Source organism: Pyrus communis, chromosome 3 (genome assembly GCF_041283825.1).
Source record: "Pyrus communis isolate YQ-2024b chromosome 3, ASM4128382v1, whole genome shotgun sequence".
Classification (NCBI taxonomy): Eukaryota; Viridiplantae; Streptophyta; class Magnoliopsida; order Rosales; family Rosaceae; genus Pyrus; species Pyrus communis.
In genome coordinates, this window is record NC_142567.1 from 10,034,601 (window position 1) to 10,056,092 (window position 21,492).

At 38.4% G+C, this 21,492-nt stretch overlaps 2 protein-coding genes across 2 annotated transcripts; one reads left to right on the plus strand and one right to left on the minus strand.

The window, feature by feature from the left end:
* Positions 1–12,264: 12,264 nt before the first annotated feature.
* On the plus strand, positions 12,265–16,621 carry LOC137715242 (dicarboxylate transporter 1, chloroplastic). The gene is made up of 3 exons (XM_068454495.2): positions 12,265–14,015; positions 15,239–15,460; positions 15,974–16,621. The coding sequence occupies exons 1-3, from the start codon at positions 12,891–12,893 to the stop codon at positions 16,334–16,336; spliced, it is 1,710 nt and encodes a 569-aa protein (XP_068310596.2). The 5' UTR covers positions 12,265–12,890; the 3' UTR covers positions 16,337–16,621.
* Positions 16,622–17,330: 709 nt separating this feature from the next.
* On the minus strand, positions 17,331–18,019 carry LOC137714423 (putative F-box protein At1g67623). Its single transcript, XM_068453644.2, has one exon. It carries the CDS (start codon positions 18,017–18,019, stop codon positions 17,390–17,392), a length of 630 nt encoding a protein of 209 aa, XP_068309745.2. The 3' UTR covers positions 17,331–17,389.
* Between the last annotated feature and the right edge of the window lie 3,473 nt (positions 18,020–21,492).

Genomic DNA, 21,492 nt, shown 5'->3' on the forward strand with positions numbered 1-21,492 from the left:
TCATAAAGTGCAATTTAATTGATCGCCCGGATCTTGGTGAACACACCAAGTTTTCGATTTCTATCGTGGGGTATGCAATCTTGTATGTAGCTATATTGGTCCATCTTGAGGCCCATTGCCACCCAACCTAGTTGATGTTACAGTTAGTTACTACGTATGAACCTAACTTTTTTTGTATTTACGCATTTCGGTGTGCATTCCATGTGCTAAGTTGTGCCGCCGCAATGTACCAACATAGGTCCTTAAATAAGGATATGAATCTTCGTCGATTATGATTCTCCTCCACACTAACTCTTTTAGAGCCCTTGCAATCGATCTCTTCACCACTCATTTGTAGATTGCCCACTATGTCTTATCTCAATCCCCGTACCGTACAAGTGTGATAAGCAAGTGCGATAAATTCTAGTTTTCAGAATGTTGCCCCAGACGCATTCCTCTGATCTAGCTAAAATGACGAGATCATATACCAGCTGTAAACATACTTGCAAGGATAGACGTACTTAAACGGACGTTGAGTCAACATCCTCGAAGGGTGTACCGCCCCTGTTGGACGGTCTAGTACATCGACGAATAGCCAATCAATCTATCCTAGCATGGAGCATGACAGATCACTCAGTTCATAGGATTCACTTCCCTAGAAAAGGAAGACCACGGCACAAAATGAATCCATACTTGATCGATGTCTCAAATCATTTCCATCTCATAAGATTAATCTGGATTACTCCCGAGAGTTGAAATTCTTGGTCCAATATACTAGCTTGGATGAGAAAATGAAATTGACATGAGATTACCATCAATAATATTTTCACTTATATGGTAGCTACCGACATAAATGAAAGAGCGACAATATCAAACCGTGTTCTGTTGATTAAGTGACAACGTAGAACTGATTGGATAACCGAAATTACAATCCAAGTTAAAATTCCTTACCAATGTTTTGGACCTATCGTTCCTACACTGCCCAAGGTAACCCTGCTATGTTACAAGTGGGAAAGGAAGCATATTGAGATGAATGAAATAATGTGATATGACTCTCAAACGCCCTGTGATTGATAGCAGCATTATGAAATGTGGTTAATGTTTCTCCATAGAGATATAGATACGAAGATTTACATGTAAGTTCCTAAAGAATTACATGGACTGGTTTAAATAGTTCCAAATCACGGAACACCCTCTTAACTTGTTTGAGGCGTTCACTTACGAATTGAAACAATCTGATGGATGTGGTATACCCATCTAAGTGATTATTTGATCAGTTAGGGATATGAAGTAAGCCCTTGCGTGTTAAACTATGAAGTCTTATTCCAAATTGCTAGAGTTACAGTTTATGTCAAATGACATGAATCTCACTAAAACTCTGGAAGAGCTTGAGAAAACTGCCTCGCACTTGAAGATGGAATTTGAGATGAAGGATCTTGGGAAAACTAGTTTATGCCTTGACCTAAAGTTCAAAACATTGTTCTGACAGTACTTTGATCTACCAGCCGAACTATACCCTGAATGTGTTATCTTTGAATATACCTATGATCTTCTATACATTATATGCAAACAAGACCCTTGAAGAGGTTATGGAATCCGAAGTTTCATATCTGAGTTCAACTTTGCGCTTGTTGTACTTAGCTCATTGCAATTAGAAAGGACATCTCCTTCACTGTTGATCTATTGGTAAAGATGCAGCTTTGCGCCTACATGCAACCACTAAATTGGTATTAAAGACGTTTTCCGCTACTCTGAAGGAACTACGGATTTGGGCAAATGCCAACGCATCCTAAGCGGATTCGACCCCCTGATCCTCGGAATGATGTTTGCCTTGTTTGTTACGTTGACGCTGATTACTTATCAAATCTGCACAAGGCACATCCCTAAATGGTTATGTCTTGACTATTAGGGATATCGCAATATCTTGGAGGTCCAATATATGAACTTAGTTACGAAATCTTCGAATCATTCCAGGACTCACCTTACTTCATTACGCCACATGTAAGACATGGTTGAGAGCTCTTGTTGAGCATATTCGAAGTACTTGTTGTTTTCATTCATCGTTGAGTCCTAACGACGATCCATGAAGACTATGCCGCATGTATCAACCCAACCAAGACATGATACATCAACAAAGTCAATGCCAAGACATATTGTGTCTACATCTACATCAGCAATGCATCAAGAGATTGAAATCATGCAAGCCGATCCCAGATAATCTTGTTGACCTCTACACGACGTCACTGCCGAAGTCAACCTTCTAGAAGCTTGTCCGAGGAATTGGTATGCCTAACTCTTCATATTCAATGCTTGTAGTTCTCATTTGGAAGTTCTATTAAACTCAGGGGAAGTATCCAAAAGTATACTCACTTGATCTTAATGTACTATTTTTCCCTACAACTAGGAGTATTTTTTCCACTGGGTTTTGCTACCTAACTAGGTTTTAATGAGACACCCATCCTGGGCTAGTCATACCCTTGTGAGCCCTTCTACCTACGTCCAGAAGACGTATAGTTTTGACTTAATGCAACTTGTCACTTTTCTCCTTAGTCTATGGGTTTTTCTCCCACCTTGGGTTTTACCATAGCGAGGTTTTTGTGAGTTTTACCTTTTATGCATTATTCCGTTGATTTAAAACTCACATTCACTCATTGTGCCGACAACTTCATCAACTAAACTTACTTCATCGCTGAAGACCTGATGCGCCATTTGTTTAAGTATTTACACAATCAAGGGGGAGTGTTGCAGTCCTATTAGATTAGGAATGTGATTGTGTAAATCCTAACATATCTAAGATATCCTTATGGGATTCTACCATATCTCTTAGACAAGATATTATCCTATTAGAGTTGTAATCCTATTAGGGTAAGGAATTAACCTTCCCTACTACTATAAATAAAGGCACAATGGGGTAGAATAGAACACACCTCACAATTACACATCTCTTTCTTCTCTCTACTATTGCCGCACCCCCTTTCTTCCTCGCCTTCATAATTATTCAGTAAATTATGCCTACAACATTAATCACTTAATCATAGACTGGCTGGTGTAAATTCGGACACAAACTTTGGCCCCAAGTTTTCATGAACATTTGGCTCTTGCGATTTAAGTTTATGTAAACTTACATTTAGATGACATGTTCTTACCTCCTAACCCAGAGGCCAAGGTGATACCTTAAAGGCTAGAGCTTTACCTTTCATCTTTAAAGCTAAGAGAATTGTTTCTGTTGGTGTGTCTTATCCCTTCCCCAAAACCCTCTTTATATTGTGGTTGGGAGGAACGAAGGACAATGCCCATGAAAATCCCAAGAATACTTCTCTTTTAGTTTTCTTTGATTTTCTCTAACTATCACAAAAAGGATTCAAAAGCTGACATATGGTTCTTTTTGAGACAATTATTTTTGCGGGTTCTCTAACTTTATTTCTATTATTGCTTTAAAGGACTTTTGTGTGATTTGCTCATTTAGTTTTGGCCAATTTAGTCTAAAAAAAGATTTATAGTCACTATTACGTGACTCTTTTTGCTATTATACACAAATTGTTGGAGATTGACTCTTCTCTAGATCCTCCCTTTGCTACAGGTTTTTCATGACTAGATGTGGTGCGTTCCATGACAGCGCAACGTAGATTTATGGTGATATTTATGATTTAGGATTATGGATTCATTTAACATTTTGGTTATTTTATGGTTATGAATTCATTAAGCCGTGGAAAAAAGTTGAAAAAACTGAAGCATAACATAGCAGAATAGAAAATTGCCTGCACTAGAACTACGAAATGTGTATGCCTATTTCATTAAGTAATAAACAAGCCCATGCCATCCTTTGACCATGACTCTGGATCCTTCCAAAAGAAATCGGAAAAGAATAATAAAAAAATAAAAATAAAAACAAATGAGCAAAAAAAAAAAAAAAAGAAAGAAGATAGCAAGGGCGAATATCGAAGCACAAGGAGGAGAAACGTAATGGAATACAATTAATGAGTGAGGAAAGAGAATAAAAAAATTAATTATGGATTTTCTTCACAATGCATAATTTAGAAAATTAAAAGTGACAAATGTGATTGCATCCAAATAAGGGTCTAGAACTTGTGTTAAATATTGTTTTACCAAACAAAAAAAAAAAAAAGTCTAGAACTTGGGTTAAATATTGTGTAAAAATATGGTGCAGAGTCTGCCTTTATTACTAGTTAGATAAATCACAATATTTAGTCCACCCAAATAAGAGTGGTAGACTAATAAAGGATCTGTGTAAGCTTTGTAGTGTGAGCTTCTAACTAAGTAGGGTATTAAAGTTATTGATTGTATGAAAATTTAAGTGGAGTGCATGAGAGATTCATTATCACCTCATTCTGAGATCACATTTAGCATGCTGTGACCTAATGAATGTTGTGAGAACTCATATATTAGAATTTATTTGTAGTTTACATATTTATCTAGTTGACCTACTCCTAGATTTGACAGGTGGTTTATTTCAATTATTTATAAATCAAGATCTTTTCCAGATCATCTCCATGCGAACCCTTAGGATGAAATAATCTCAACCGTTCACGTAAAATCGTAAGGTTGAGATCTCTCTTTCTTTTCTATCTCCTTCATCACATCTGCATCTTCACCCATCGACAGCGATAAGCATGACGACGATCCACCACAGAAGAGAAAGAGGTCGCTCGGGTTCGGCACAAGTTGAAGGACCTCTTCGTATCATCGCCGTCGTTCGAAGATGGGATTTCGGATAAAAGTCGAGGAATTGTGGACGAATAAGAAAAACGAGGGTTAATATCGGCATCCGAGAGTGGTGATCGATGTTGCGGAGACTTGTCTATCGAGAACTCATCTCCCAACGCCCCACCATAGGCTATTCATCAAGGATGGATCATACCATTCTTTTTTAGAACTACACCCGTGGTTTCACTCTCATTCCTGGAGATATGTAGGCAATCATTTTCGAATTCAACCACACACCCTAATCAACCTCATTCTCCCCTCATCAGAGATCATGGGCTAGCCCAACTTGATTTCGCCTCCATCCATGGATGTGTTCGAATTTGGTTCCAACAATTGGTGCTTTCATTGAGAGTGAATTCATATTCTCCTGTCTAAATCACTCTATCGACATGCGAATCTTCTTTGAAGAAAAAAAAAGATCAAACGAAGGAATTTTGGAGTAATTCCAATTGAGTGGATTTGTGATTTTTTCAAGATAATGGTGTCAAAATTCCAAACTTTAATGCCAAGCCGTTTGACCGTGGCGAAGAAAACAAGGCCAAGTGCGCAGCTTTCTCAGATTGACGTCTCTGGATGTATGGGTATTTTGAAGGTCAAGATGGCATATTTTAAGGAAGGTTCCTTCTGAGGATATGTTGAGGATGTCTTAAGCTTTAAAAATAGACTTTCGAAACCGAATCGAAGATGATTTGATGGTAAAAGGTTTACCTGTGAGCGACAACAAAAACAGAGACGACGATCATAATTAATTCATGATTGATTGAAGAATCACGAGCCCTAACTTCATATGGTGTGAAGAAGAGTTTTGTCACAAGGCCTGGATTTTCTGAGAAAAGCACAAAAATGGAGGGTTTCTAATACCTTTTATTTATTTTAGTCTAATATCTTATTACTTTGAAAAGTTTAAATCGCTTTACCATGAAACAAAAAGCCCGACCTGAGTATTTGTTATCGTTCTGCTGTTGGGAAGGCATAGGTTCAAGTTTGGATTTAGGTGGTTGTTATGGCGTTGGTTCTTGAGGTGGAATAAGAAGAGGTTAAGACTCTTCAATAAGAAGTTGTGGGGTGAATGTTTCTGGGACTGCAGTTATCAGAGCACATGATTTTTTTTCTCTTCAATAGCAGAATCTTTTCCTCATCTTCAGGATTTTGGTTACTGTTTCTGTTATCGGTAGCAGCGGTTGAGAAAGTGCAGCCAACAACGCTAAAGAGGTGTTGCCATATCTCTTTTGTTTCTTCTTTGCTGGAGTTGGAGAAATTTTGGTTTTAAGGAAATGAATCACCTTATAAACCTTATTCGCTTGGATCCATTCATGGTTAGGAATTGGAAACTTAGAGCAATGATTCCCACCAAACCCTAGACTGATTCAAAAGGTCCAGATGGTTCTGAATGAAAGCTTGGCCTTATTCCTGGCTGCACACCCTCGTTGGTGGAAGGTTATATGGAGAACTTTTGAAGCTCTGCTGAAGAAGAGGCCATTGAAGAAGATTAAAGGGATTGAGGAATTTTTTAATGTATAAGTAAAAAGTTGGAGCATTTTCCTTTGAATGATATGGGGATTTTTGGAAAGATAAAGAGAAATGTCTGAAGTTATATAGGTGGCATGTTGCAGAGTCATTTAGCCGTTGAATGTAGACCGATTTCTCTTGGGATCAATAAATCTGACGGCTAAAATAAGTGAAGAATATCATAGGTGATTATTGTTTTTTGTGCACACGCAACAAAGGAAATTTCATCATTGCAACCTTTATGGAATGACACTCGAGGCCGCACGTCTAATACGAAATGTCTTTACTACTTAACAAAGTTGGATCGTCATATGAATATAGAAGACTAAACTATACGTATTCCAACTTGCTCCTAAATGCATGGTCTTTGGAGAACTATCCATCTTCAAGGGCAACAAATTCCTTGGGATACATAGTTAGGGGCAATTATGGGACTATGATTTTTCAGGGCAAGAGTAAGATAGATCGAAATACAGTTACCTCAAAAGTCCGATCACTTAACAGCTCTAAGCAAAGCTGGATTAACGGAATAGTGGTGCCACCATCCTCCTATTCCGGAGTAGTGGGTGAAGTCCAAGGGATTTCGCTGAAAATGACCATACTTGTTCCGCAAGACACGGGGTTCTAATTTGGTGTGGAATCAACCATTCCTCTATAAGTCTTGGAGTTCGTACAATCTAGGAATTAGCATGCGCCGTAAGTAATCACACTCCTGAAGAAGATGCAATATCTACATCTAAATATCCTTTAGGAATCTCTTGGCTTAGTATAAGGATTTTATGCTTAAAAATCTCTCTACCAACTGGTTTAAATATATCATTATAGTGTTCATCTCTACTAATGCAATCATCATGATCCACGCGGTGTGCAAATTTGGTTCCAACAATTATTGTTCGGTAATTATTTTTTCTAACTCCAAACCGATCCTTCATAAATTTTCTCCCTCTGAAGGACACGATTGGGTTTATCAGGAGAAAAGAAAATCTTTGATTCTGAGAACGCAACATCCATAATGACATAGAGTTTATGTGATGAAGGATGATAGCACTGGTAGCCTTTTTATTGGGAAGCAAAACTCAAAAAAAAAAAAAAAATAAACATTCCACTGCACAAGGGTCAAGCTTGGAGCATTGATCATTGTGAAGGTGAATATACGCCACACAACTAAAAATATGAGGGGTGGGATTAAGGGAAGGAGTCAAGGACACATGATCTGCTAACACAACTAGAGGAGTACTAAAATCAAGCACTTCGGAGGGCACTCTGTTAATCACGTAAACGACATATGTAATTTCATCGGCCCAATAAGATTACAGAGCAAAGGTTTCAATGAGAAGTGTCCTTGTTGTCTCACAAATATGTCAATTTTTCCGTTCGACCACCCCATTCTAATGAGGTGTTTGAGGACAAGTGGTTTTGCGTATGATGCCTTGCTCTAGGAAAAAAAAAAAAGAGTTATAATTCGACATTAACATACTCACCTCCATTATCAAAGTGAAGCACTTTAATAAGAAGCAAAAATTAAGCCCGAACGATCTAATGAAAATTCTTGACAATTGCAGTAACATCACTCTTGTGTTTCATTGTATATAGCCAAGTTATCCTAGTATAATCATTTGCAAATAACATAAACCATCAAATTCCTTGTAGAGTAGAAAAGGGGGAAGGACCCCACACACATCAAAATGCACTAATTCAAAAGAAACAATTCTTTTAGTGGAACTCAATAGGTAAAAGGTTTGATGACTCTTTGCTAGAGTACATACATGACACTCTAGTTCAGAGTCTAAAATACCATCAAATAAAGACACAACCAGCTTTCATAAATAGCGAAACAAGGCAAGCCCAATGCCATAATAAAATCTTCTTAATTTTTTCACAAGTCCCACTACTTACTTGATTCACTTTGCCAGGAGCCACATGTCAACATAATGCAACCCCCTTCTCTCAGTACCATGCCCAATTATAGCCTGAGTCTGGGTATCCTAAAGTAAGTGATAAAGCGAAAAAATTAGTACGATAAGATCCAGTTGTTTGATAACTTGACTGACTGATAAAAGATGATTTGATAATGCCAGAATAAGCAATGTATTTTGTAAGGATAAATATGCATTGATTGCAATAGAATCAACCCATGTTATTTAGATAACCTCCATTGGCAGTGATGACACTCTCTTTTGGAGGGGGAATCATGGATTGAAATAGAGACTTGTCATACGTCATGTGGTCAATAGCTCAGGATCAATAATCCACCTAAAGTCCCAATCTCTAGACGCAGTTAAGACTTTTCCCAAATTTCCTGAATAATCATGATCATCAGAAAGGGATACTTGATCAACAAGAGATAATATTGTCTTTTTTCCCATGTTTGCAACAGATTGATACGGTAGGCTTAGGTTTAAGATTTTCAGTGCCGACTGCCAAGAACAAGACGCACACACGAGGATCAAGATTTTTGTGCTGCTTAAAAAACACAAAGCAGCACTTGGTAAAATTTTTTGGTTTTCGATAGGATTGATTGTCCTAAACACAAGACAATTACAAGTTTAGGGGTCGGCAACCAAGGAAGCTACACGGCAAGAATAGGTTTTTCGAGTTTAGGGTTTTTTTTTTTGGGGAAAGAGACAGGTAGAAACATGCTTTGATGCCAAGAAAAACATGTAGAACTATGAGAATTTTAGGGTTTGAATTGTTGTGTTGTATTCTTCTCTCAAGGAGGAAATATATATACAAGTAAAAAGATAGTCTTGGTACATGGAAGTCTTATTCAAGGAGGAAATCCATTTCAATTACAAATCCATAATAAATAGGAAAGTTGATTCATGCCAACATTTAGATTAAACCCTAATTCCCTATCTATATTTGGTTTCACAGTTTACTTAGGAAACAAGGTTAGAATTTAATTATAATTATTCCTTGTGCACCAAGTAAAGGGATATACTCGAATTTAACTTGGTGCAATTAAGGGATTTTCTTGTGGGCTAAGAAACCCTCCCAGGCTTTGATAGTACAGTCATAGGCTATTAGTGTTTTATAAGATAGTCCATTTATGGGTATGACTTTATTAGGTTGAAGCCTATAAATAATTGAGGTCCCTGCTCATTATGCAATCATCACAAACCCTAAGCTCTCCATATAGTTTTCGGGATTAAGATGCAAGAGTGAGGAAAAAACTTCGAGTTCTTTCTAGCGTAGTTCATCATCTTTTGTTGAGTTCTCAAGGTGAGTTGATTCATTGGGTTTTAATGGCATGAGATTGATAAGGACTTAGTTAGTCATGCCCTAAGATTTATGGTATTATTCGTAACCTAACAGATAAGGTAAATGAATTTCAGGACCCCTCCCACTTGGGGCCCTGGGTGGTCGCCTCTTCTGGCTACTTTCAGGGCCAGCCCTAGGACTAACAAATGGTTATTGTGAAAGTGGTGGTGAGAAGGGTGGTTGTGCAGAATGCAATGGGTTATAGTTTTGAACAAAAAATGGAGAAATGAAAAAATCAGATCGTGATTGTGAAAGCATATTTGGTTAATTAATTTGAGTGTCATGAACTAGCATCAAGATAGTTTCAAACCTAGCGTTCATGTGCAACATATGCATGGCTTGTATCATACCAAATATATACCAAGGTATGGTTGTTTTTTTATCACTTTTAGTCCATAAACATGATTTATATTCCAAACTAAGGATTAGAAGATTATTAATTGCCAAACTTAACAATGAAACTAGTGGTTTTAGCAGCAGATCATGGAAAGGGAAAAGCAAGAAGGTAATGGATGGATTATTGTTCCAAAGATCTACAACTTCGGGAGTGCACTTTGCTCTTTCTTAACCTTCGGAAACCAAAAGATAGCGTGTAAAATATAACCTTACAGATATCAAACTTCAAGCTTGTAAAATATAACCTTTTTCAAAAAATTATTGAATTGCATACCTTCAAATGTAATTGTTACCTCCCGTCAACTTAATTAATGGAAGGATTAATGTTGCAAGGATCTATAACTTTGAGCGTGCACTTTGTTACTTTTTAAACTTCGCGAATCAATATGTTATAGATATCAAACTCTAAGCATGTAAAATATAATTTGCTTAAAAACTTATACAATAAAATGATAGGAGAATAACAAATTCAATCATCAACCTTTGCTTTAATTTTGGTTGTTATGTCATGAGTTTGTAGTGGGGAATAGTTGAGTAATTACAACAACAAAGGTCCAGCCTAAAGAGAATAGAGAAACAAAGTTGAAAAAATAATAATAATAAAAAGAATATCGTCGACTGAAATATTCGAATTCTTGCGTTGAAACGCTATATACTTGGAAAATTTTGAGTTTTACTCTAAGGGTTAGAGTAGGTCTTAGCAAGTAGACGCCTTAACGACTCTGCCAAAGCGAAACTTCGATAACAATTTACTTAAAACTTTTATTATAAACTATACATCGTGAGTCGTTCACTTGTTTAGAAAATTATAGTTTTCTGATTATCCGATTTCCATTTTTTCTGATAGAGCAGTTGAGTTGTTTCTCGAAAGTATGGTGGAAACTAGTAACCTAAGCTTAACTGTGATAGATAGGTTAATTACACTTAATCATCTAATTACCTATTAAGCATTTGTACTATATGTTTATACGACAAGATTAAGGAAAAAAGTATTCAAACATATATGGTGGTGCAATGGTAAATGCTCAAAAGTTAAAACCATGCGAGCTACAAATTCTTTTCAAATATTTTACAATTTTCCGTTTATTTAAAATCAGGGTTGAGGTGAGGAGGCATGGGAAGAACTAGGGCCTTGACAATGACTAGGGTAGGGTTGGGCTGGGTTGGATATTTGCTTGCCAAAGGAAAATTTGAGCTGTGTGATTTGATTTTCATTGATCTTTCCCTAATGCATGAAGTGTTGACAAACTTATGAGCTAACCACATCTATGCCTCAATGTTTAAGCCTTTAAGGTTAAATTTCAAAAGATAGACAATAAAATTTCAACTTTCTTCAGCTTCATTGAAAATCAAATTGATGACATAACAAGTGCGAGATTAGTTTTCTAGGCTGACAAGAAAACCACACTTGCACTACTTAAATAAGAAATAGTCATCATAAAGTTTCGTCTTCCTCTCAACCAACAGTTCATAGAACAAATCAAGACTACTCTTTTCCCATTTTTGTTCTCAACTCCTAATGCAAATGTGACATTTATGTCGAACGAAAGGCTGGTCTAACATTTATCACTAATCAATTTAACAAAGAATCATACATTCAAATAACCTGAAATGTATAGACATTATTTTAAAATCTCAGTGTAATGGAACATAATTAAAACCACTACCCCCACTCTGAGAAGCAAGACCAAGACAAATTTACAAGCCCAATAATTCAGATGAAAATCCTCTCCGAATTCGCTTTATGAGGATTTATGAATCCTCACATTCTATTCGTTCATCGTAAATCGTGCAACCAGCTTTCATTAAGCACATTTGTGTTTAATTTTAAATAAAAAAAATTCAAAATAATTTATGACCTCACAATGTATGATAAATTAATAGGATGTGAGAATCCAGATCCTCACAAAGAAGATCCGGAATCCAAATCCCAATAATTAGAATCCAAATCCCAATAATTCAACCCCTAGGTTGCTAATAAGTAATAATACAAATCTCAATTCCCGTAGTTCAAGTTCGTTACGCAGAAACACTCTGGACAACGAGATCCACCCATGTGCACTCGTGTGGTGCCTAATAATTTCCACTCTTGGACTCTCAGTGGCATTGATGTCTTTTCACGTGCTTAAAAGTATGGACCTAACTTCTCTGCCCTTCCAGTTCTCATACATTCCCTTCCCCTCCTATTTGTGCAGTCACGGTTAAGCCACGCCAATATTTTATATCACTATTCTTTTTGTTTTATTATCTTTGTAAAAAAAAAAAATCAATATAAAATATTAACGTGGCTTAATTGTGATCGCATAAAATAGAAAATGATGGAAGTATATGAGAACTGGGAAGATAGAGAAGCCGGGTCCTAAAACTAGTGGCCCAGAGGCGTAGATCTCCTCTGCTGCTTCCAGCACCAGTCTCCCACTTCCCCTTTCCTTCAAACTGTCAGAAAGCCCTTAGTTCCCTTCCCATTCCTCACGACCAGACAAATACCACGGACCAATCCCTATGCACCACGTGGATCCGATCAGTTTCCCTTCGTCCCTCTCCTCTCCTTCTCCATCCCCATGTCATCAACAAGAAAAAGCTATAACATATCCACTCAGATCCTGCCACGTGGACTTTCCAACCGGCACAGTGTCCCGGTAGTTGAGGTCGATGAGAAAGATGTACATGAAACATGTTCATCGTCGTCGACGTGAATTTACGTGTATGGTGATATTTTATCAGACCCTGTTTTCAATGCACCCAAAAATCTCTTGTCGGAGAATTTAGACGGACATTTCGATTTTCAAACTTCCAAGTACCAACTACGAGCCACTCCAGACGGGATTTCCAAAGTCGCAGTTTTAAAGGGCCGTCAAATCCCGATCCAACGGCCCACATTTCTACCCTACGTTGACTTAAATACCCTCCCCCCCGAGCACCTCCATTTCGACCATTTCTACTCCTAACAACACATGCTGCTGCTGCCGCTGCAGCTGCCTCTCTGAGCTACGCCGCAGCAGATCCCAACCCCCACTCCGATGGCGTCGATCGCCCTCACCACCGCCGCCACCACCCCCACTTCCACCCTCCCCTCCCTTAGATCCCGCACTCCCTTCCCCAAATCGCTACTTTTAAAGCCGTTTCCCGCCTCCCAAACCCGCCGAAACTCCCTCAAAACCGCCGCCTTCGGTTTCAACAAAACCCTCTCCCCTCTCATTTCCTCCCCCAAACTCCCCAATTTAACCCGGGACTTCACTCCCTCCCGCCGTGGCTTCTCCGTCAGAGCCACTGTAGCCACCGGCGGGTCCTCCATCACTCCCGCCAAGGAACCATGGCAGGGCGCGGCGATGAAGCCTCTAATCGCGTCGATCGCGACGGGAGTTATCCTCTGGTTTGTCCCTACTCCAGCAGGAGTCACCAAAAACGCGTGGCAGCTTCTCTCCATTTTCCTCGCCACCATCGTCGGTATCATTACTCAGCCCCTGCCTCTCGGAGCCGTCGCCTTGCTCGGCCTCGGCGTCTCCGTCCTCACGAAAACGCTGACTTTCGGCGCTGCTTTCTCCGCCTTCGGAGATCCGATCCCCTGGCTCATCGCCCTCGCCTTCTTCTTCGCCCGAGGCTTCATCAAGACCGGACTCGGAAATCGAATTGCGTACCAGTTCGTCTCCCTCTTTGGTAGCTCCTCTCTGGGGTTAGGGTACAGTCTGGTCTTCAGCGAGGCCTTGCTGGCCCCAGCGATCCCTTCCGTCTCCGCCCGAGCGGGAGGGATTTTCTTGCCGTTGGTGAAGTCCCTCTGCGTCGCCTGCGGCAGCAATGTCGGCGACGGGACCGAGGGTAAGTTGGGATCGTGGTTGATGCTCACGTGCTTCCAGACTTCGGTGATTTCGTCGGCAATGTTCTTGACGGCCATGGCTGCTAACCCCTTGAGCGCCAACTTGGCATTAAACACGATTAAGCAGACGATTGGGTGGACCGATTGGGCCAAGGCGGCGATTGTGCCAGGTTTGGTGTCGTTGATTGTGGTGCCTTTGCTGTTGTACATTATATACCCGCCGGAGGTGAAGAGCAGCCCGGACGCGCCAAAGCTTGCAAGGGAGAGGCTGGAGAAGATGGGGCCAATGTCTAAAAATGAGATTATCATGGCCGGGACTCTGTTTCTTACGGTACTCATTTCTTCTTTTTTTGTTAAAATGCCTGCATTGCGTGCACTTTTCGGTTTTTCAAATTTGGGTATGTTTTGAAGTTGCTTTCTACGCTAAATTTGATAATAATTGGGTATGACTAATAAATGTATTGAGGACAGGGGCTGCATTGAGTTACTCTAGCATAACTTCAATTTTTTGCAACGTCGAGGAGCTACACTGTTGTATGTAAGATTTAAATTAATGGGTTGTGCTTGTTGAAGAGCCATTCTCTGTTACTATCGAAAGAGGCTGTGACAAGTTTATGGATTGAATACCTGCAATAATTTGATTAGTTATCAGCGTTATGCTTGGTTTCAGTTCCGTTGATATGCTTTGACAGATAAGCTGGATGTTCTAAAGCTTGTACGTGCCTTCAGTTTTTTAATTTGCATGTTCCTTAGATAATTTGATTGATTCGTCCTGTCAAGTGCTGTTGGCATTTGTCTGTTTTCCCTTTTCCACGATGCTACATAAAATACCATCCATTTCCATTTTTTGCTGAAGACTCCTATTTTCTATGATACTGCGTAGAATGGCTACAAGTATTACCATCCATATTCAGTATACTAGAATGGTTCTTATATAGAGTGGTAGTCCCATTTGACATGATATGCATTCAGCACCTGCAAAGTTGGCTTGTCTACTTTCAGGTTTTGTTGTGAGGTGGCATTGATTCAATTGGTGCTTTGGGAACCGAACATTATGTTGTTTGAAAACTTTACTGGCAGGGTTTCCCTCATCACCAAATAAGGGGAAGTAGTCTTGTGTAGTGTTCTTGTTTTTGAGTTGCTCAAATTATCTGCCAACTCAAGGTGTTGGGTAGGAACTTGTTTTGGCTGTTACTTGCTGTGTGTTTTGTAGGCGTCCTTCCCCTTCAGTTAAAAACGAGCGTTTAACTTTTCTTAACCTGTCCTTTCAGAGTTTAGCATTTAACTTAAGCTTGATCATTGAATGCTGTTTGTTCAAGTTGCTGGTGTTCCCCTTGATCATTGGTTACGGGTTATAATTCGCACATTTATTTCTCCTATGCCATGAATTCTAGCAGTTTATCTTGAATTAGTATTATATCACTTGATTGTGGTAAATTATCTCCCTTTACTAACACATGTACACAACTGTTTTGGATGCATATGTAAATCTAGTGTGTTGTTTAAAATATTAATGCTTATAGTTTCCCTTCTTTTTTCCTGAACACATATCAGGTGGGGCTTTGGATTTTCGGAGGAATTTTGGGTGTGGATGCTGTAACTGCTGCTATTCTTGGATTATCTGTTCTCCTCGTTACTGGTGTTATTACATGGAAGGAGTGCTTAGCTGAATCAGTGGCCTGGGATACACTTACTTGGTTTGCTGCACTCATAGCAATGGCTGGGTATCTCAACAAATATGGTCTTATTTCTTGGTTTAGCCAGACCGTAGTTAAGGTTAGGCTTTCTTTCCGCTTACTGGTCACATAGTTGTGCATGCTGCTGATATCACCACTACTAAAAGTTATAAATGTAGTTTGAAGTTTCGGTTAGCATTACATTATTCTTTTGTTTGTTTCTGTGGTGAAAAACTTTAGTACAGAAACATAAAAGAGGATTCATTGTAACTTAATTTATGGTCCTTTCATAGTTGTTATTTGCTGTTTTTTATCCATACATGATTTCACTTTGGCAAGTTTTTAAGTTTAACTAGCTCAAAAGTCAATCTGCTGGTTTCCCATCATCTAATTTCGGGATGTTTTTGTTTAATGGCATAAAGTACTGTATTTACAATTCGCTAGGTTATCTACTTCAAGTAAAGCATATGCATCAGTGCACCATTACTGTGTCTCCTGCTATATGACCTCAACATCAATGAATCTTCTTACAAGAGGCTCAACCTCAACGAATCTGCTAAAGTACTGTATTTAATTTTGGTCATCATTAACAACGATTCTGCTCTTTTTACAGTTTGTTGGCGGATTGGGTCTTTCATGGCAAGCGTCTTTTGGCATTCTGGTTCTTCTATATTTCTACTCTCACTACTTCTTCGCCAGTGGAGCTGCTCATATCGGTGCCATGTTTACAGCATTCTTGTCTGTTTCTACTGCCCTTGGTACTCCTCCTTTCTTTGGAGCGATGGTGCTTGCATTCCTCTCCAACCTCATGGGTGGTCTTACCCATTACGGCATTGGATCAGCACCTGTTTTCTATGGTGCTAACTACGTCCCACTTGCCAAGTGGTGGGGTTACGGATTCCTTATATCAGTGGTCAACATCATTATTTGGCTTGGAGTTGGAGGGGTTTGGTGGAAGTTCATCGGCTTGTGGTAAAAGTGGTTGGCCTTGAAAACCTGCCGACCTGAAATTCGGCATGGTTTTTTCTGTTTGTTCACTCAGATGCAGTTGTTTCACTTCTTTCCAGGGCACACTGATCTTTCCCTTGAATTCTTTCACATGGAAATAATCTTGAGACCTTTTGGTGAAAAATGGGTATACATAGGAGGTCCATTTAGAGCAGAAATTATAAAATGTACCCCAAATTTTGATGTGGCATGACAATACAATTGAAGAATCATCATTTGTAAATGCTTGAATGTACCCTGATATTGTGCTGCATTTATTTTCTTAGTGGTATATCAAGAACGAAGGGATCGTACCTTCGCCATAATTCTTTTAGTTTGAATGATTAACTGTGCATGGCACACCGCTAAGATGGCATCTTGTATCAATAAAATAAAGAAGTGTGTTAGTTTTTGTTTACATGATGGCACGGAACGCCATGTGACGTTGCACCCATGTCACGTAAGTTCTCTTAAAAGAATTAAAGTTTGCTATTTAGTTACTCGGCCTTTGTGCCACGATGTCCAATTTAAGTAGGGATCGGCATTGGGTACTCGTGGGAGGAAGTTGTGCATTTTTGGTATTAAACACATGTTTCTTTCTCGGTCGAAGTCTCTTAGTGCAGAAGTAGTCAACAACATGACTCACCACCGCATCACCACATTCATTTCATTCGCCCGACCAAGCTCATTTGCAAATTGAGATGCCCACATCAATAGAAAGACGTAATTAGCTCAATAGTTACTTGACATGCACATTACGTAGCTCTTGTAATTTCTAGGATCACAGAAACAAAGTTTCATTGCATATATAAGAGAAAATACACAACAAAACACATTTTTTTGTAAACTAAAACATAAGGCATTATTCATATCGCAAGTTAAGAAAAACATATATTATTACAAGCGATATCATTATTCTAAACTACACTAACGGAATGGAAGGGTGAAAAAAGGTTTGAACTTGGGACACTGTGTGCTGAAAAAGAAAATCATATCCACCAGGACAATTCACAGCATGCTCTTGGACAACTGCCATGCATACTTAGTCCATCCATCGGCTACAGAAAAGCATACCAAATATGAACACCTCCCAATGCATATCACAGGCTTTGCATTCCCCATTCCACTCGATTTGCTTTTGCCCAATCATGGTGGCTTCCATCATTCCAACAGTCCAGTCATTTTCTAAATCAGCTCCACATGCACTACAATGTAGTTTTTGCTCACAGTACGGCAAGATGGTGCTGAAAACCATCTCCTTACTCACATATGGCATGCCTCCAACATATTCAGCCATTCTGTCCCTACATTCCTGTAAATTCGATGGATTAACTGCATTAGACATGATGTTTAGACCTGTTGGGACCTCGTCTCCTCCGGACATCACCAAAATCGAGCCATATGCAAGGGATGCACATGGATGCCCGCCGTTAGCTGCGCGCATCAGCCATTCTCGTCCCAGCGCGCTGCTGGTACTTCCTCTACCAAAGTAGTGATCCATTCCATGTCGGAACAAAGCCTCTTTGTTCCCGTGCTCCCGGCAACGGTCCACGAGGTCCTCGTATCTGTTTCCATAAAAATCAACCTGAGGGAAGTCCGGAACATCTACCAGTGACATCTGCCGATATATTGACTCATTTTCGTCATTGTTATCTGTGTCGAAGGGAGGCATTTTTTTTATAATGTACTACTTGGATTGATTCGCAAGTGACCGAATGTTTGCTTGCAAAATGAACATGGATAGACTCAACTCCAACTGCCTATTTATAATCTCCAATGCTATGTTTCGTGGTGAATACTTTGTGCAATGTAAGCACCCTAATGTTGCAATTCAGTGTGGGAATTGTCATACATTCATCAAACAACTTAGAAAGTTATAATATATCTTTAAAAGGCTACATTCGAATCGGATTTATCCCATCCAAATTTGAATTAATAGTGCGTATATAATCGGATTATCAGATTCGAATTATTGAATTTAACTTATAAATCCATATTCCCATAATTACTAGATACATAATTGATATGATGATTATTTGGTTAATATTAAGATCCATAGGGTGCGTTTGTTACATTGGACTATCTCAAACTGGGATAACGGATCAGCTTGGCTTGGACTAAGCAGGATACAAATAGTGAAATGTTTAGTACAGTGTCAAATTAAGCTATGGACAAAATATTTTTTAGGACCCAAATTATTATTTTTGATCCACACCTTTTAAATCATTTTTTATTTTTACCATTTCTTCAATTTCTTCTCTCATTGTCTGCAAAACAAAACAAAACAAAAAGAAAGAATTCACAAATTGCTCTGCTTCAAGACCCTTCACCAGTTCACCCTTCTAACAAGAGATCGAGAAGTAAATTCACAAAGTGCTCCCACGTATTCAACCACTGACCCCTCACCCCTCACCCTTCTGTGTTGTTGAAATCGGAAGAACTCATTATTTCTTCTCGCGCAAATTGCAGATGAGGATATGGGAAGGGGAGCGGCAATTGGGATGGAGGGGTGCTGGGTGGTAATCGGATTAAGATTTTAGACTGCGGTCACTGGAGAAGGTCTGCTGGCGACGGTTAGATTAAGGCACTTATAGCTGGTTCCGGAGTCGAGGCGAGTCGAAGTTAGCGTCATTTAACTTAATCCTTTGCTGCATCAAACATAAGATTGTAGTCTCCAGTTAGATCTGGTTTGGTACTGAGGTGATTCTGAAAAAAACTGCTATAAAAAAAAGCTGGGAGCTGTTTTTGTGTTTGGTAAACACTCAGCTTCAGCTTTTTTTTACAGTTTTGGGTGAAAAAAAGCCAAAAACAAGAAGTTGCAAAACCCAGCTTTGAAAAACTGGCTTTTTTTCACATCTGTTTTACATAAAAGTTTACCAAACACTCTAATACTGCTTTTTTTTTTCAAAAGTACTTTTACAAAAAAGTTTACCAAACACTCTGCTGCTTTATTTCACAGCTGTTTATTCTCACAGCACAGCAAAAGCAGATTTTTTTCAAAACACAGCAATACCAAACCAGCTCTTAATCTTGTCCCTCTTAGGGCTGGTTTGGTATTGCTGTGCATTGAAAAAAAACTGCTTCTGCTGTGCTGTGAGAATAAGTAGCTGTGAAATAAAGCAGCAGAGTGTTTTGTAAGCTTTTTTGTAAAAGTGCTTTTCAAAAAAAAAAAAAAAAGCAGTATTACAGTGTTTGGTAAACTTTTATGTAAAACAGATGTGAAAAAAAACCGGTTTTTCAAAGCTTAGTTTTGCAGCTTCTTGTTTTTGGCTTTTTTTATCCAAAACTGTGAAAAAAAACTGAAGCTAAGTGTTTACCAAATACAAAAACAGCTCCCAGCTTTTTTTGATAGCAGCTTTTTTTCAGAATCACCTCAGTACCAAATCAGGTCTTAAAGAAGTGTAACACAACCAGATTGTTGAAGTGCTTATTGCAGGAAGTATTTTAAATACTTTTAGAACACAAAAATATTTTTCTTTAAAATGTTTTTAATCATTTTCAAAATACTTCCAAATGAGTATTCTTTAGTTTTGGAGGCTATATGTATGTAATATTAAGAATCAGACCTAACCCGTAGAGCTAGGCCATGGGCCGACCCAAAGCCTAATATATAAGGCCCCTAACCCTACCTATTTGAAAAGGGTGTTGCTATCTACATACCATATTACCACCATACAATCCCTATTAATTTATATTCTTTGACCTTTTTTAATTCTTTCGATTCGTCGTTTGAAAATAGAAAAAAAAAAATGTGAAAAGCAAAAAAAAGTGTAAATAGCATCACACCTTAAAAATGGCTAAATAAAGCCTGACCTTGTGATTTGGTCGGGTCGTAAGAAAGTGATTAACCTAACTTAGCGACAATAGGAAACAAAATCCTATTTACAATTAATCAACAAAATTACTTATTTCAACACTCCTCCTTAAATTGGTGCATAAATATATCTAATGCTGACTTTCTAAGTGAATTGTAAAACACCTTTTTACTCTGACAATACCTACGTCAAGATATTTGCTAGTTAATCTTCATACTTCACAAACGGAAACCAAACATCTTGAGCTTCCAACTTCTCTTTTAACAAAATGTTTACCTACTTCAACATATTTCGTACAATCATTTTGAACTGAATTATGAGCAATGTCATAAGCAACCTTTTTATCATAACATAGGTCCATCATCAGATTAGATTAAATCCAAGTTGAGTCCACAAATTTTTAGCCAAATAAGTTGGAACATATTCATTGACTATCTCTTTATATTCAACTTCGGTGTTTGAGCTAGCAATCATCTTTGCTTATTGCTTCGTCAAGTAATTAAGTTATCCTCAGGAAACATAAAGTAACTATATTTGGACATTGTACCTGTAATAATACATAGTATTCACTAAGAGGGTGCATAAATATACTATCAAACTCACAAGATATGTAAAATTAGGTCTTCAAACTAATCTTTTTTTTTTCTTCTTTTTTTTTTTTTAAGAAGAAGAGTACAATATTTCATTCATACTAATCTTTACTATGTTGTTTGTTATCTAAAACTAGATTGAGATACGTTCCTAAATGATGGTTTTGCACAATCAGAGGTTTCCAAAAGAGCATTCCTATTTCAATTAACAAATCTAAAATATAATTCATTTGCGATATCGACAAATATATGGTGCTATAAAAAAATGGATTAGCTGGTGGTCTTATCACGACATTTTATCTTTTTTGGGATCGAAAAGATTCACAGAGGTATTTTAACCTTCCTCTAATCACCGCCGTGTGATTCACCAGTATTAGGAATCGAATTCAGAACCCAACATATATTACTGACTTGGAATTTTTGTAAAATTACATTTTATTTAATTTCACTTTAATTCGATGACTTAGAATTTTCTATTATTGACTTGGCCACCACCAGTCATTTTGCATGAAAGTGATGGACACTTGGCTGTTAGCCATAACCATGCATGCAGTGCCACTGGGTGTCCCCACTGTCCATGATCTAAGGTTGTGATGCAAATATGCGTTTCTCTCTGGGAATCTAGTATTCATCACCCATCAACACATGTAATCACCTCTCTTGGCAGTTCGCCATCACACCATCAGCCCATCAAAAGCATGGATGAGTTCTCTTGGAGTAGTCGGTCTAGTCGGTCTGAA